We start from the raw sequence: 13,338 nt of genomic DNA, 5'->3' as shown, positions 1-13,338 counted from the left end.
ATAAAAGTAAGTTTATATGAAAGCAGGCGAAAACTTTGAATCATATTTAGGTACGGACATACATGGCTTTTCAATTATACCAAGTTTCACTTTTTCAGCAGGCAACACATTTTAATAACTCAGCCTAATTAATTAGTTATGGATAAGAACAAATAAATGCAAGAGGCATCATATTTCAACCCATACCTAACTCAGTCTCAGTTATGAATACAATAGTCTCTCTTCTGTCTTCATTCATGCATACACAAAATGACTATGACATTGAAAGCCCCATATCCACTAGTATTTTGCTTCCTTCTCTTTGCCTTCTCAGCCAAGCTAGGGTGGGTTACAGCTGATGCTGCTCCTTCCCCAGTGCTTGACATCACCGGCAACAAGCTCCAAACCGGAGTCGATTATTACATCTTGCCGGTCATCCGTGGGAGAGGTGGTGGGCTTACTCTGGCCAGCACTAGCAACAAGACCAGCTGCCCACTTGACGTTGTTCAAGAGCAACATGAGGTCTCCAATGGTCTTTCACTGAAATTCTCGCCTGTGAACGTCACGAAAGGCGTTGTTCGTGTATCAACTGATCTTAACATCAAGTTCTCTGCTACTACAATCTGTGTTCAGTCAACGGTGTGGAAGTTGGGCAAATTTGATGAACAAACAGGACAGTGGTTTGTCACGAGCGGCGGGGTTGAGGGCAATCCGGGTCGTCAAACCACAAGCAATTGGTTTAAGATTGAGAAATTTGGTGATGACTACAAGCTCGTTTTCTGCCCAACAGTGTGCAATTTCTGCAAAGTTATATGTAGAGATGTTGGCATTTTTTTTCAAGACGAGAAAAGGCGTCTTGCTCTCAGTGATGTGCCATTCAGAGCTATGTTCAAGAAAGTATGAACTGAAAAAATACGAATGTGCTAACATGCATTTTTGAAATTAATGTATGATTATGTTTTGCTTCAATAAAATTTCATTCAAGTTACTTTCATTTTCATGTTGACTGTTTAAATATTGTGACTTTGTCAGTAAATTTCCTCCAAACTTCAATAGGGAAGAACACAAGATCGGCTTTATCCTCTGTTTTCGGAATCACCTATGACAATTGTTAGCTTTTGAACAGCCCAAGTAAACATAAACTGATTCAAGAGACAGGTGTTTTTCAATGTTGCTACTCTTTGTGAACAATTTCTCTCTGATTTTATAGATTGGTAAATTTTCTTTTATCAAGAGGAAGGTTTGTATAGACAACCTGATAGGATTTTTAGTACCTGCGCAAACAAGGTTAAAATCACTGAAAATACTTGCAAGAATACAAGGCTATTGTAGTATAAATGCTCATGCAATGTCGTTTTTCTCAAGGACTATTTAATAATTAATGTAAAAACAATCTCTAATTAACTACTGAAAATACTCACAATGTCACGTTCAAAAGCCAAAAGAGAAGTCTCTAAATTTGCTGTGAAAAATAACTTAAATACCTCCTAAAACCTAGCTGCCCAATCCCCACAAGGAAACTAGGTTAAAATAAAATAATACTAGGATATAAAGTCCAAATTTGATTAGGAGAATCTGCCCACAATCTGGCCAGCCATGTTTTGGCCTCAAATCTCCTCCAAATCCAGCCCAAGATAGCTTGTTTTAAAGAAAAAAAAGTTCTGAACACTTCTCCTTTATTTTACTGCCAGAAAATAACCGCTTGGTAGAAAAATCTGAAATTTTGACACAATCAAGCTAAGTGACTCACGAATGTCCTCCAAATGGAATTACTCCAAAATTCGTCCATTTGATTATGTTTTACTCTAGAGGAAGTCGAAAGTCCTATATTAGAAATATAATTCAAAGTATCAAAAATCTTCCAAAATATTAACCAAAATATACTAAGAATATGGTTAAATATATAATATAAAATCTACTCATCACAACCCTTTCTACTAAAATCATGACAAGCCTCTAATGTGGACTTTTGAGTCTGAGAAAGCATGCCTCAACAAATATCTAGATACTTTTTTGCCTCCAATCATGCATTAACTTGGACAAGAAAAGGAATTTATATCTAATCTGAGTGCTGGTACTTGTCTCATCTCAACTCACCATTTTGTGTATCATCACAACTATGAACAACGCCTTTACTTGTTAAAAAATTGGATCATTTACTAGGATCTACTTGACTTGTTTTCTCAACATGCCACCTGATTTAAAAATGCTCTAACACCACCATACATGTTTTGTTTTGGTTTTTTTTAAAGCTTAATGTAGGAACTAATCATTTTCAAGATGAGTTCTTCGCCAAGTCAATGTCTTCTTCTTTGCGATGGGCTTCTTTATGGGTTTGCATTTCGTGCTCAACTTCTCCCTCTTAAATTAAATGCCCAAATGCCCTATGCATCACCCTTCTGTTTAAGGCCCATTACAAATAGGTTTCATGTGAAAGTTTTCTAGAATGAGGGGTTTTTGTGAGGGGTTATAATGAGGGGATCCTTAATAGCCGTTTGATCCAATGCATAATTATTATTGGACTGTTGGATTGAACCCCCTCATTGTAACCCCTAAACATAGCCCCTCATTATAGAAGCTCCAGAGTATATATATATATGCAGACTAATTTTGAAATGCAAATACTAAAATACCGGTTATTACACGAAAGTGTGTAGAAGTTTTAGGTTTGTGATTGTTCTAGTTTTGTGACGCAGCGTGACAATAGATTGGCTAAAACCTTAGCCTAGAACATGTAACTTTGGAATCCACCAGGAAAATATGAGGAAACCGAAAGGTTTATTTGATAAATTGGAAGAACAAAACATAATCCTACCCACGGGTAAAATTTGTTTAAATACTCCTAGAAACCTTAGGAATAAACAAAGAATTAAAATAGGAAAATAACAAAGTTTTCAAAAACTGTAAAAACTTTAAAACTGGATTTTGGGCTGCTAAACGATCTCGAATGCCCGAAAAAACCCATACATCATGGCAAAGAGATGAGTTTTACTCGTGATGTCATTCTCTTCGAATCGACGGGTTATGTGCCCGATTCTGAGCTCAAAGCCCAAATTTGCAGTTTGCATGTTTTGCCCTTACGCACGCATTTGTCCAACTCCTCTTTGATTGCTTCCGTCATCTGTTTTGCATCATTTTGTCATCAATTAAGAATTTTATTTGATTCAATTGGCTCAACCTCTTCTTTTCTTTCTACTTCTCTCGATCGAGACATGGAATCATAGCCTTAAACGTCAGAATGAAAAAGCAAAAAGAAAAACAGAAAAGAAGACCATCACAAGGAAGAAGATATTGACTGGTATGGAAGAACTCATCAAAGAAAATGATCAGTTCCTACTTTAAGCTATTTTAAAAAGAAAATTGTGGTGTTAGTTTTTTAGCCGTTTGATTGATATTTTAAGTGAGGCAACATGTAGAGAAGAGAAGTCAAATAAAACCTAACATAGGATCCAAGTCTTTTGCGAATCGTTATAATTAGCTCAATTCAATTCAATTATTATTTTTTGTTTTGGACTTGGATCTCACTTTTATCTCTCATAGGGGTTTAGAGTTACAAATCACTAATTAATTGCTAAAATATAATAAGCAGTGTTAATTAAGTTGGGCCTCTATGCATGAGCTTTTTTTGACCGTTGATGCATGCGCAATTCACAGTATTTGCAAAACCAGAATTCGAACAAGCCTGCGTGGAAAACCGCAGAATCCTTCAAATATATTATGTACGATTCATAGACCAAAAAGGGCACGTAATGCTTCCCAGCTTCATATATATCTCATAGACATATATGAAGTCAAGGCCACCGCTATAATATATATGTATTATCATTTATATCACGTTCTTGGTACCTTATCAAACAAATCATGTGGTTTGAAATGAAATCAGAGACGGAAACTTTGAATCATATTTGGGTATTGACATTTGACTTCACCTAAAATACAGATTGCTCGACTTTCGAATTGTACCAAGTTTTACGTTTTCAGCACACAGCTAACATTTCAATGGAATTAGCCTAAGCTGTGGATATTTTTTGTTAGTTGTGGATAGGAACAAATAAGTGTAAGGCCAAGGCATCATCTTTCAACCCAAATGTAATCTAAATCTATAGTTTCTATTATAAATAGAAGCCCCTCTTTCATATATACACAAAATAACAAAGAAAGTACTCATAACAATGTCATTGAGGCTAGCGCTCTGCTTCCTTCTCCTTGCCTTCTCTGCCAAGCCATGGTCGGTTGCAGCCGATGCTGCTCCGTCCCCGGTGCTTGACATCACCGGCAAGAAGCTCCGAACGGGCACCAATTATTATATCTTACCAGTCATCCGTGGGAGGGGCGGGGGACTCACTCTGGCCAGCACTAGCAACACAACCAGCTGCCCACTTGATGTTGTTCAAGAGCAGCATGAGGTCTCCAATGGTCTCCCGCTGACATTTTCGCCGGTGAACCCAAAGAAAGGCGTGGTTCGGGTCTCAACCGATCATAACATCAAGTTCTCTGCTGCCACAATCTGCGTTCAATCCACGATTTGGAAATTGGACAAGTTTGATGAGCAAACAGGACAGTGGTTTGTGACTAGTGGTGGGGTTGAGGGCAATCCGGGTCGTCAAACCACAAGCAATTGGTTTAAGATTGAGAAATATGATGAAGACTACAAGCTCGTTTTCTGCCCAACAGTTTGCAATTTCTGCAAAGTGATATGCAGAGATGTTGGGATTTTTATTCAAGATGGGAAAAGGCGTCTGGCTCTCACTGACGTGCCATTCAAAGTCATGTTCAAGAAAGCTTGAACTTAAAAATGTACTAATTATACACTTTTGAAATCAATGCATGATTATGCCTTACTCAATAAAGTTTCCCTTTCATTTTCATGTACGCATCTGGTTAAGATACAGATTTGCAGACTTCTATCATATGGAAAGGGAAGTAATACATTCTTCTCATCCCACCATATAAAATTAAGCTCATCCAGCATTTGTATGAGAATGAAAGAGCAGTTGGCAAACTGCCACCTCCAGCTCGTGAGCTACTTAGTGCCTCAATAGCAGGGGTTCGAAACCTGTTGGAAGCACTTTGTGGTCAGAGGCAAACCGAACCTTGAGCGGGGATTAATCCCACCCTTCTACTGTGGGGACACCTCGTGGTATTTACCCAAAAAAATAAAGAGCGAATAGGTCCCAACAACCAGCAAAAAGTGATGTCATCCAATGACAGAAATATCTCCAGCTATGCATTTGCTCCCCAAAAAAAAAAAAAAAAAAACCTATCTTCAAAGGGCACAGGAACACGATAGTTGTGTGGCTATGCATTTGCTTCTTGGCCAAGCATCGATCCCTATTACTCTATTTTATGTTATATAGAAGCAATAATCTACTCTAAGTTAATCTAATTTACTGAGAGAGTAATTCGAACTTGGATACAAGGGGGCGCAGGCTCATTGCCCTGGTCAACTCGCCTAACCCACGTGTACGGTGTACCCCTTTCAGTTGTGTTTAGATGGCACAGTTTGTTATTCTTAAGTCATGGGCCGGCTGTATAAGCCCATTGGGCTAAGAAACTGTTTCCTCTTTACCTAAAAGAAAGGGCCAAACTATACGAAGCTGAAGCTCGGTGAGGATGGGGCCAGAGGCCCAGAAGAGAAAATAAAACTGAACCTGTGGCTCGACGCACACAAAGTACAAACCGCATCAAATCCTTCTCTAGGCACTCGTCATAAATGTTGGGTCAAAACATGGACAGTGAGCGCAAATAGTTGGTGGTAATGCATATTTTTCAACTATAAGGAGAGAACTTCCATTCTCACAAATACCACTTATTGCTTTTCAATAAAATGGCTTATAAAAGGCGGCCAAAGGTGGCCAGTGAGTGGCCGTGCCCGGTGAAAGAGTTGGCCTGCCAGAGGGTCTCGAGAGGTGGCCGGTTGGGGTCCGGGCAGGACCAATAAAGATCATGTAGCTAATTATCCAACATTTAGTGCCATGCTCCTTTGGGAACTTGCATAGCATCCTCACGAAACCAACAAGCGTCCAAATCGTCCTCGCGACCGCTCAATACGACACCTGAAAAGGATACATAAATTGTGCCCAAGAATCTCTCAGAGTTACAAAAATATATATAAAAATCAGTGAGATATTAGTGGTCGGTCCAGCGTTAGAAGAACCCAATATATATTATCTATCTATCTGTAATTCTGGAACCCAATAGATGTGAAAGATGAACTGCAACTTGTTTTTCCAGCCGCTCAAGAAATGTGAAACAATAATAGGTCATGTTAGACAAGTGAGGTCTAGAAAGCTTCTCACAGGCTAACAACAGCTTAGAGTTTGACAACCTGTTCATCTAAAGAAAGTTTTGGGACATGTGGTCCTACCGCCCCTACCTACATAAATTGGAGGGCTCATGCGTTTATGCTTGGTCATTTTCCTGACCACACCAGAACCAATTCATCATGAAATGCATGTTATTATGAAAACAGTGGCCTTTTCTTCTTCATTTTCGATCGATATGTCAAATTGCTATCAGAATGCGATATATTAAGAATTAAAGAGAAAATTACTCCACAAGAATAGTTAAATCCTATATAAATTTGAAAGCAACAAGCTTGACGAGAAAACTGACATCTATTGAGTTTACAAATGCTGAACCCAAGATCTATCATTCACGCATCCTCCCTCGTGTCACTTTAAGTAAGGGTCTTGGGTGGTTGCAATGTCATCTTTCTAGTGCATATTTGATGTTATGTGGTCCAAAACTTAAAAATAAAGACGTTGTCATGATAGGGCCAATGCTATGTTTTTTCTTTTTTTCTTTTTCTTTTTCTCTTTTTCCAAAGTTAAGAAGGGAAAGGAAAATTTTATCACACATATATACTACTAAGATACTATTAGGGTTCGAACTTTAGGATCATCGACTTTTCCACAACTAAACCCCGTTGGCAATGCGATGTGTATTCTATTGTGAGGAAAAAAGTATCACTCGTTTTTTTCCCTCACATCCCACCATGAGCAGAAAATTAATAAAATACTAATATTTGTTTTCATTAACATAATATTTTTTTTTTTTTTTGGTTACATTGGAGGAAAGAAACCCCACTGGGGTTCGATCCTGGGTGCCATGGGGGGAAGGGGGAATCCACCACCACTGTGGTGGGAACCCATTGGCAACATAATATTTATTTGAAGCACAAGAAAGCTTTGTACTAAAAAAGTGAAAGCAAATCAGTGGTCTCATGTTCAAATTCTCAAGGCACTTTGGTAGTGTCTAGTGTGTGAGAAATTCTCCTCTCCACTATCACTTATATTCAAAAATAATAATTTAAATTTATTGAAAGGTATCTGAAATTCGATTCTACGTTTCCAACAATTAAAAATTACTATTTTGCAAGTAGTATTACCCCAACCCCTGACCCTACCAAAAATATCTCTTAAAAAGAAAAAGTGAACAAATCCAAAATATCAAAGTCTGATTACAAGGATAAAAATGTAATTTGTGAGACGATTAAGAGGGATAAGAAGGTAAAAGAAACAAGTGATGGGGAAGACGCATATATTAGTATCTTTTGTAGTTGAAACTGTCCCAGCAGAAGCACGTCTGACAGGTGACAGCTCCTCCCTCCTTAAACCAGAAATCTAAGTGCAGAGAGAGAGAGAGAGAAATAGAGATAAAATATAAAGAAGAGAGAGAAAAGAAGGAATCCCAACGACCCAGAGAGAAACTCGAAAGAGACATAAAAAAATCGCCAGACAGAGAAAGAGAGGCTATGATTTGGGTTGCGGGAAGAACTGGGATGTGATCGCCCACGCGCATCCTTGCGCTTGTTACTTGTTACTCTCTCCGTCTCTCTCTCTCTGCACATAATTATCTTTTTCTTTCTCTTGTGATGGCCCCAGTGTGATCCGATTCTCTCTCTCTCTCTTTTCATCCTTACAAAAGCTACAAAGTTGAATCATTGGCTGCATTTGTCTTGGATCATAGTCTCTCTGCTATGTTGCGGAAAATGAGAATTTAGTGGAGCAACAAGAAGGGGAAGAAGAAGAAGAACCTGCTGCAGATATTGGGATGTCAAAAAGCTCGGCTTTTGGGTCGTTTACGTCTTGGTACTCTCTCTCTCCTTCTCTCTGCATTTCCAAATTTTACAGATGTATGCGTATGTTCGTACGTGTGATATGAGTGCATAAACGCATATACTGGGGTTTGAAGTGTTTTTGGAATTTGGGTTATCGTCTACTTGAATTTTGCCATATGGGATTTCTGTTTATTGGCATGTTACATTGAAATAATTGGGTGTTGAAGTTTGAATGGTGTTGTGTAGTTGTTGATAACCAGGTTCTTTTGTTCTTTGAGTTGTTACAAAGTAATGAATGATCTTTTGGTTTTTCTTCTCTGTTTTTCCAAATAGTTTGATGCATTAATAGTATAGTGCCTTTACTTGGAAGTACTTTGTCAACAAAACCATTTCCATGAGCCATGTTAGTTACTTATCCACCACAAAACCTTTTTCCCCAAATAGCAGAAATGAAGAATTTAATCCAACTTGTCTCACAAACAGGATATCATCTTATCAAGAGTCATCATTTCTACCTCATTGTGTTGCAACTCGGATATAGAGGTCTCATTAATTAGCCATTAATTCTGATTAGTGCAATCATGAAGTGCATTTGCGTTTATTATGTTGTTTTAATTTTAATTTCAATAGTTTAGTTGCTAGTCAAACTACTGAGGAGAGGGAGGGGGAATAGGTGGTACAAGATAGATAGTCACAAACAGCAGTCAGATGGTGGGTAAATAGTGAGAGAACATAACAAGTTATGGGAAAACTTTTCCTTCAAATGGTAAAGAACAAAGATTTGGTTTGCCGGTTTCAATGCCTGTGTAACAATTGCCGTACAGTATTTCTTTACAAACCACTTCGCATTTTTCAGAGAAAAGACAATCCTTTTCATCAATTGGTGGTCTTAAATTTAATTAGTACTGAATTATTACGTGAAATTCTTAGACAGAGCTTTGAAGTACTAGGTATGTAGTACATTGTGGAAATCCTTTATAAACTTTTTCGTGCTTAAATATGTAAAATCTGATTTGATGTAATTTCAGAAAAATAAATATGTTGATGCGAGGAGATCTTGATCCGAAGTCAATGCAAGCATACACTGGTTCTCTGAATGATGTTTTCAGGACAACTATGCTCAACCAGGAGGTTATGTTTAAAAAGCAGGTATTACGATATTATAAATCACAGGATAAATTTGAGTCATGCACGGGCATAATTTTGTGTGCATGTACATGATTGGTTAGTTAACATATAAAAGAACTTTGTATCGGGCAAACCTTGACATTGATTGATGGTATGTAAGGTTTGAAAAACAGAATATGTATCAATTACACATGTAATCCTTATGCTGCTTAATTTTGGCAGATTAGAAACTTTGGCTTTTACTCTAAAGCAGGCTCCAATGTACAGTGGCCTTACATGTGTTTAAGGAGAAAAAGTGCACAAAATAGGCTCCACTCTACTTAACTTTCTTGCTACTGATTTCCCTCCAGGTTCATGAACTCCATCATCTATATGGGATACAGAAGGCACTGATGCAGAACGTTGGCAGGATGGAGTTTGGTAGATACAATTTCAGGAAGGCTAGTGCTGAGTCAACTCTGTTACCTTGCAGAAATTCTACACGAGATGAACCTATGGTAAGTGATCTTTGACTTCCTAAGCCTTAGGATGAGTGGTTCTATGATAAAGGAGAATGGAAGGCAGCCAGCTTCCCTTTTGCTATTTTTTTGTACTAATGTATTTGGTGGTCTTTTGGAACTGATAGACGCAGGTCTAATAAATAATATTTGGACCAAAATATGGTTTTTTCATTGTTACATGCTTACCAACTAATTTACTCTTAAGATCTATCTGCATTTGGTGTAGCCTGAGGCAGAGATAAAAAGAAATATCTAGCCTCTATGAATGAGTCGATGAGCGACCTAGTTTCATTTCGGATTATTTGTAATTTGATAGTGTTAATGTGATGAGCTTGTGCTTGTGCTTGTCTTTCAAGTTGTATTAACACAATCTATATTTCAGGACTTCTTAGAAGGGTACAAAGGTGTATATGATAAGATTCAGCCGAGGACTCCTGATCTTAAACTTCCCTCGGTTCAATGCATTAGCTATATTGGTAAGAATCTCCTGAAGAATAATAATACAAGAGACCACTTGAAAGTAACAGTGGGACTTAGGAGTTCTCTTTGTTGTGATAATTTCACAGATCCAGCAGAGTTGACGCTTTCCCTGAGCATTCAAGAAGACAGTAGGAGAGAGGGAGGTACTAAGAGAGCTTGGTTTGATGTAGAAACTCATTCCTGCTCACAGCAAGTGATTGATTTAGAAGAATCAATTGAGAGGACATCAATCGAGGGTTTGGAACACTCACCCTCTTTCAGCAGTGCTACTCCAATAAAAAACTTCGGGGCCAAGCACGATTCTGAAGTTTCTGTCCTTTTTGATCCTATCGTCTCAAGTTGTGGGAAGGAAAATCTATTGTTTCATGCTGCAGACAGTAACCCCCTTTCAGATTACAGTGAGTGGAATCCTTTCAATCAAGGTACGGCTCATTTATCTGTGTAGAGCTATCTTTCATAGTCTGCATTAAGTTGAATTTCAGAACTTATAGTCTTGTGCATTTTGGACTTTGTGTTTGTCTCATTTTCAGGACTAAAAAAGCGTTCTGGTGGTATCCCAATTAACAATTTGTCCACCACGAGGCAACATTTTGGTTCATGTGAAGCAGGGCTTCTGGACCTCAACAAAATTCAGCATGATGATTCATCTTGTCTGTCAAATGATCCTACAGTAGCCCATCCTTCAACAGCAAGCTCATCACATGCTTTTCATGGATTAGTTGGCAAGGTAGAGGAAGGCACTCCTTGTTTCGGAACTGGGAAAAAGAAAAATGATAATGACTCAAATAAAGCTTCTGAAACGTTTCAAAAAGATGATTCTGGAGATTTTGCTTCCATGAACTCCAAAAGAAAAAATGAGAGAACAGATTATTGGGGTGGGAATTCCAAAGTTGATGTCTTGAGCATAAGTGAAATGGGCCATGTAAGTTTGGAGGCTGCGTGTAGATCCAAGATAGATCTCCGTGAAGCAGTTTGTTGTCACAGTAATGACCCTGGTAAGGGAAATGACGGGTTCATCATGGGACTCCTAGACAGTCGAACTCATTCATGTGAAGCTGCTAAACAAGTAAACCATGAGAACAACAAAGCAAAAGACCCTATATTTTCACATTCTGATCTTAGTCAAAAAAGAGATCAAGATGGACGTGGAAATATATCTTCTGCTTCATGTAAGCCGGGCTGCATTGGTGATAATGATTCCAGCAGCATAAAGACTATGCAATCAGAGGTTGAGTACAAAAACTCAAATCCCTTTTGTGTTGATCAATTTTCAGAAACACATGTAGGGTATCAAGTTTCAGAAACCTTAATGGTTGAACAGGACCAAAGATCTTCCAACAACAGTCAATTAAAACACAAATGCCTCAACAAGGAAGGAGAATCAGCTGAACTCGATGTTTTGATCAAAGAGGCAGCCGAAGCACTTGTCGGAATCTCATTGGAGAACTCATCTGGTTATCAAGATTGTCCTTACAAAGTAGGGGTATCAAATAAGATGGAAATGAAGGAGAGTGAGCAACCACAGTATTCTTCTGATTCTTTCGAGTTAATCACACTAAAGCTAACAGAAAGCAGCACGGATGACTATTGTGTGTCATCAGAGCCTTCCGAAGTAGATTATGCTGATAGAAAGGATTTTGGTGTTAAGTTGAGAAGGGGGAGAAGATTGAAAGATTTTCAGAGGGACATACTTCCTGGTCTGGCATCTCTTTCCCGGCAAGAAATTCGTGAAGATATAAACATTATGGAGGCAGTTTTAAGATCAAGAGAGTACAAAAAATTAAGAGCCAAGGCTGCTGATGGTCAAAGCTGGTGTGCTCCTGTCAAAAACAAACGTTCACGACTAAACTATGTTCCACGGAGGAAAAAAACTTTATGAGAAGTTTTAAGTTGGGAATGACATAGATCTGAGCAACTATTTGTTTGTAATCATTGGCTGCATATAACCTTAAGCTTATGTTCTGACTTTAGAATCATTTAGCTACTTTCTGATTCATGTACTGATCATAATACTAGTATTGGTAACTGGATAAATGGTAACCCTAATCCCGCAGAGATACAAAAATAATGATTGAGAAGGTGAGCTTGCTTGTGTCATTTGAGTTCTCCATAACAATTGTTTTCTTCTATTTTTTGGGTGCTTCACGAGAACTGTATAATTCGTTCTGTTAGATTGCTGCAATCTAGAAGGGAAAGAAAAGGATTGTGTGCCTGATGAGTTCACCATAGCCTTAACAGGATAAATTGTGATGAAGCTTTTATTTTACAAGAGCCAAAGTTGGTTTCTAATTCGAATGGTTTCCCAAATGAAATGGGAATTCCATGAAACGGATAAACAAAAATTGAACTGATTGTTCAAGAGCATAGACCAGAAAATTGACAGTCTGCTTTCTACTCTCTAATGAACAGATTTTAGATACAGGACTTTGGTGTGTACTTAGATTGGAATTAGATTGCATTAGAATTGAGAAGTTAAGAGCATTTTCTCCTGCACCTGAGGTCCTACGTTTAATTTTCCCCTCTCCCAATATCGCTTGTTAAAAAAAACAATTGAGAAGGTTATTGTTTTGTTTTTATCAGCAAATTAACTTTCTAGAGGGCTCTCTTCCTCCTCCTCCATTTTGAGAGTCCCTGGCTTCTCCCCACCCGAAATGGGTGTTTTTTCCCTGAGCCTTGTCTCAGATCTGGGGCTCCTTGCCTCTACTTCGGTTTCCTTTGATTTTTTTCTGTTTTTCCCTAAGGTAAGCCCACTCTGTGAGACCCTTTATCTCCCATATCTCCCTCTCCTTTCTTCCCCAGCCACCTTCACTTTTCACCCTCCGCTTCTTACATCTATCCTCCCTTCATCACTTCTCTGTTATGTAGCCGTCCACACATGGCCAACGACTTCGTCTGGTCACCAGTTCTCAACCACCACCGTTTGCTCCTCGGTTCCGCGTCCACTGCTCTCGTTGTTCTTCCTCGATGGCGTGTGGTGGTCCGTGGCTGCGATTAAAGTGCATACTGCACTTGACTCTTGGATTATGGGAGCGCTTCCGCACGGGTGGCCTGCTCACCCCCTGGTATCGGTTACTTCTCCTTGGTGGTGGTGGATCTGCTCTGGTGGGATTGTTGGCATGCTATGTGCGGCTGCTCCTGTGTTTCTAGATCTAGGGTTTCTTTGTTAATGTTGTATGGGCTTTGTGTTTA

The 13,338-nt window shown here is 38.7% G+C and overlaps 2 protein-coding genes and 1 pseudogene across 2 annotated transcripts; all 3 read left to right on the top strand.

The window, feature by feature from the left end:
- Positions 1–209: 209 nt before the first annotated feature.
- LOC110753696 (kunitz trypsin inhibitor 5 pseudogene) lies at positions 210–979 on the top strand (annotated as a pseudogene).
- Positions 980–4,113: 3,134 nt separating this feature from the next.
- LOC110753702 (kunitz trypsin inhibitor 5-like) lies at positions 4,114–4,851 on the top strand. Its single transcript, XM_021954647.2, has one exon. The coding sequence runs from the start codon at positions 4,152–4,154 to the stop codon at positions 4,764–4,766; it is 615 nt and encodes a 204-aa protein (XP_021810339.1). The 5' UTR covers positions 4,114–4,151; the 3' UTR covers positions 4,767–4,851.
- A 2,692-nt stretch (positions 4,852–7,543) lies between these two features.
- LOC110753690 (uncharacterized) lies at positions 7,544–12,278 on the top strand. Its single transcript, XM_021954633.2, has 6 exons — positions 7,544–8,072; positions 9,070–9,190; positions 9,520–9,666; positions 10,052–10,145; positions 10,236–10,571; positions 10,680–12,278. The coding sequence occupies exons 2-6, from the start codon at positions 9,080–9,082 to the stop codon at positions 12,026–12,028; spliced, it is 2,037 nt and encodes a 678-aa protein (XP_021810325.2). The 5' UTR covers positions 7,544–8,072; positions 9,070–9,079; the 3' UTR covers positions 12,029–12,278.
- The last annotated feature ends 1,060 nt before the right edge of the window (positions 12,279–13,338 follow it).

Source organism: Prunus avium, chromosome 5 (assembly GCF_965620075.1).
Source record: "Prunus avium chromosome 5, drPruAviu1.hap1.1, whole genome shotgun sequence".
NCBI lineage: Eukaryota > Viridiplantae > Streptophyta > Magnoliopsida > Rosales > Rosaceae > Prunus > Prunus avium.
Note: the sequence above shows the minus strand (reverse complement) of the source record. Positions and strands in the feature narration are given on the sequence as shown.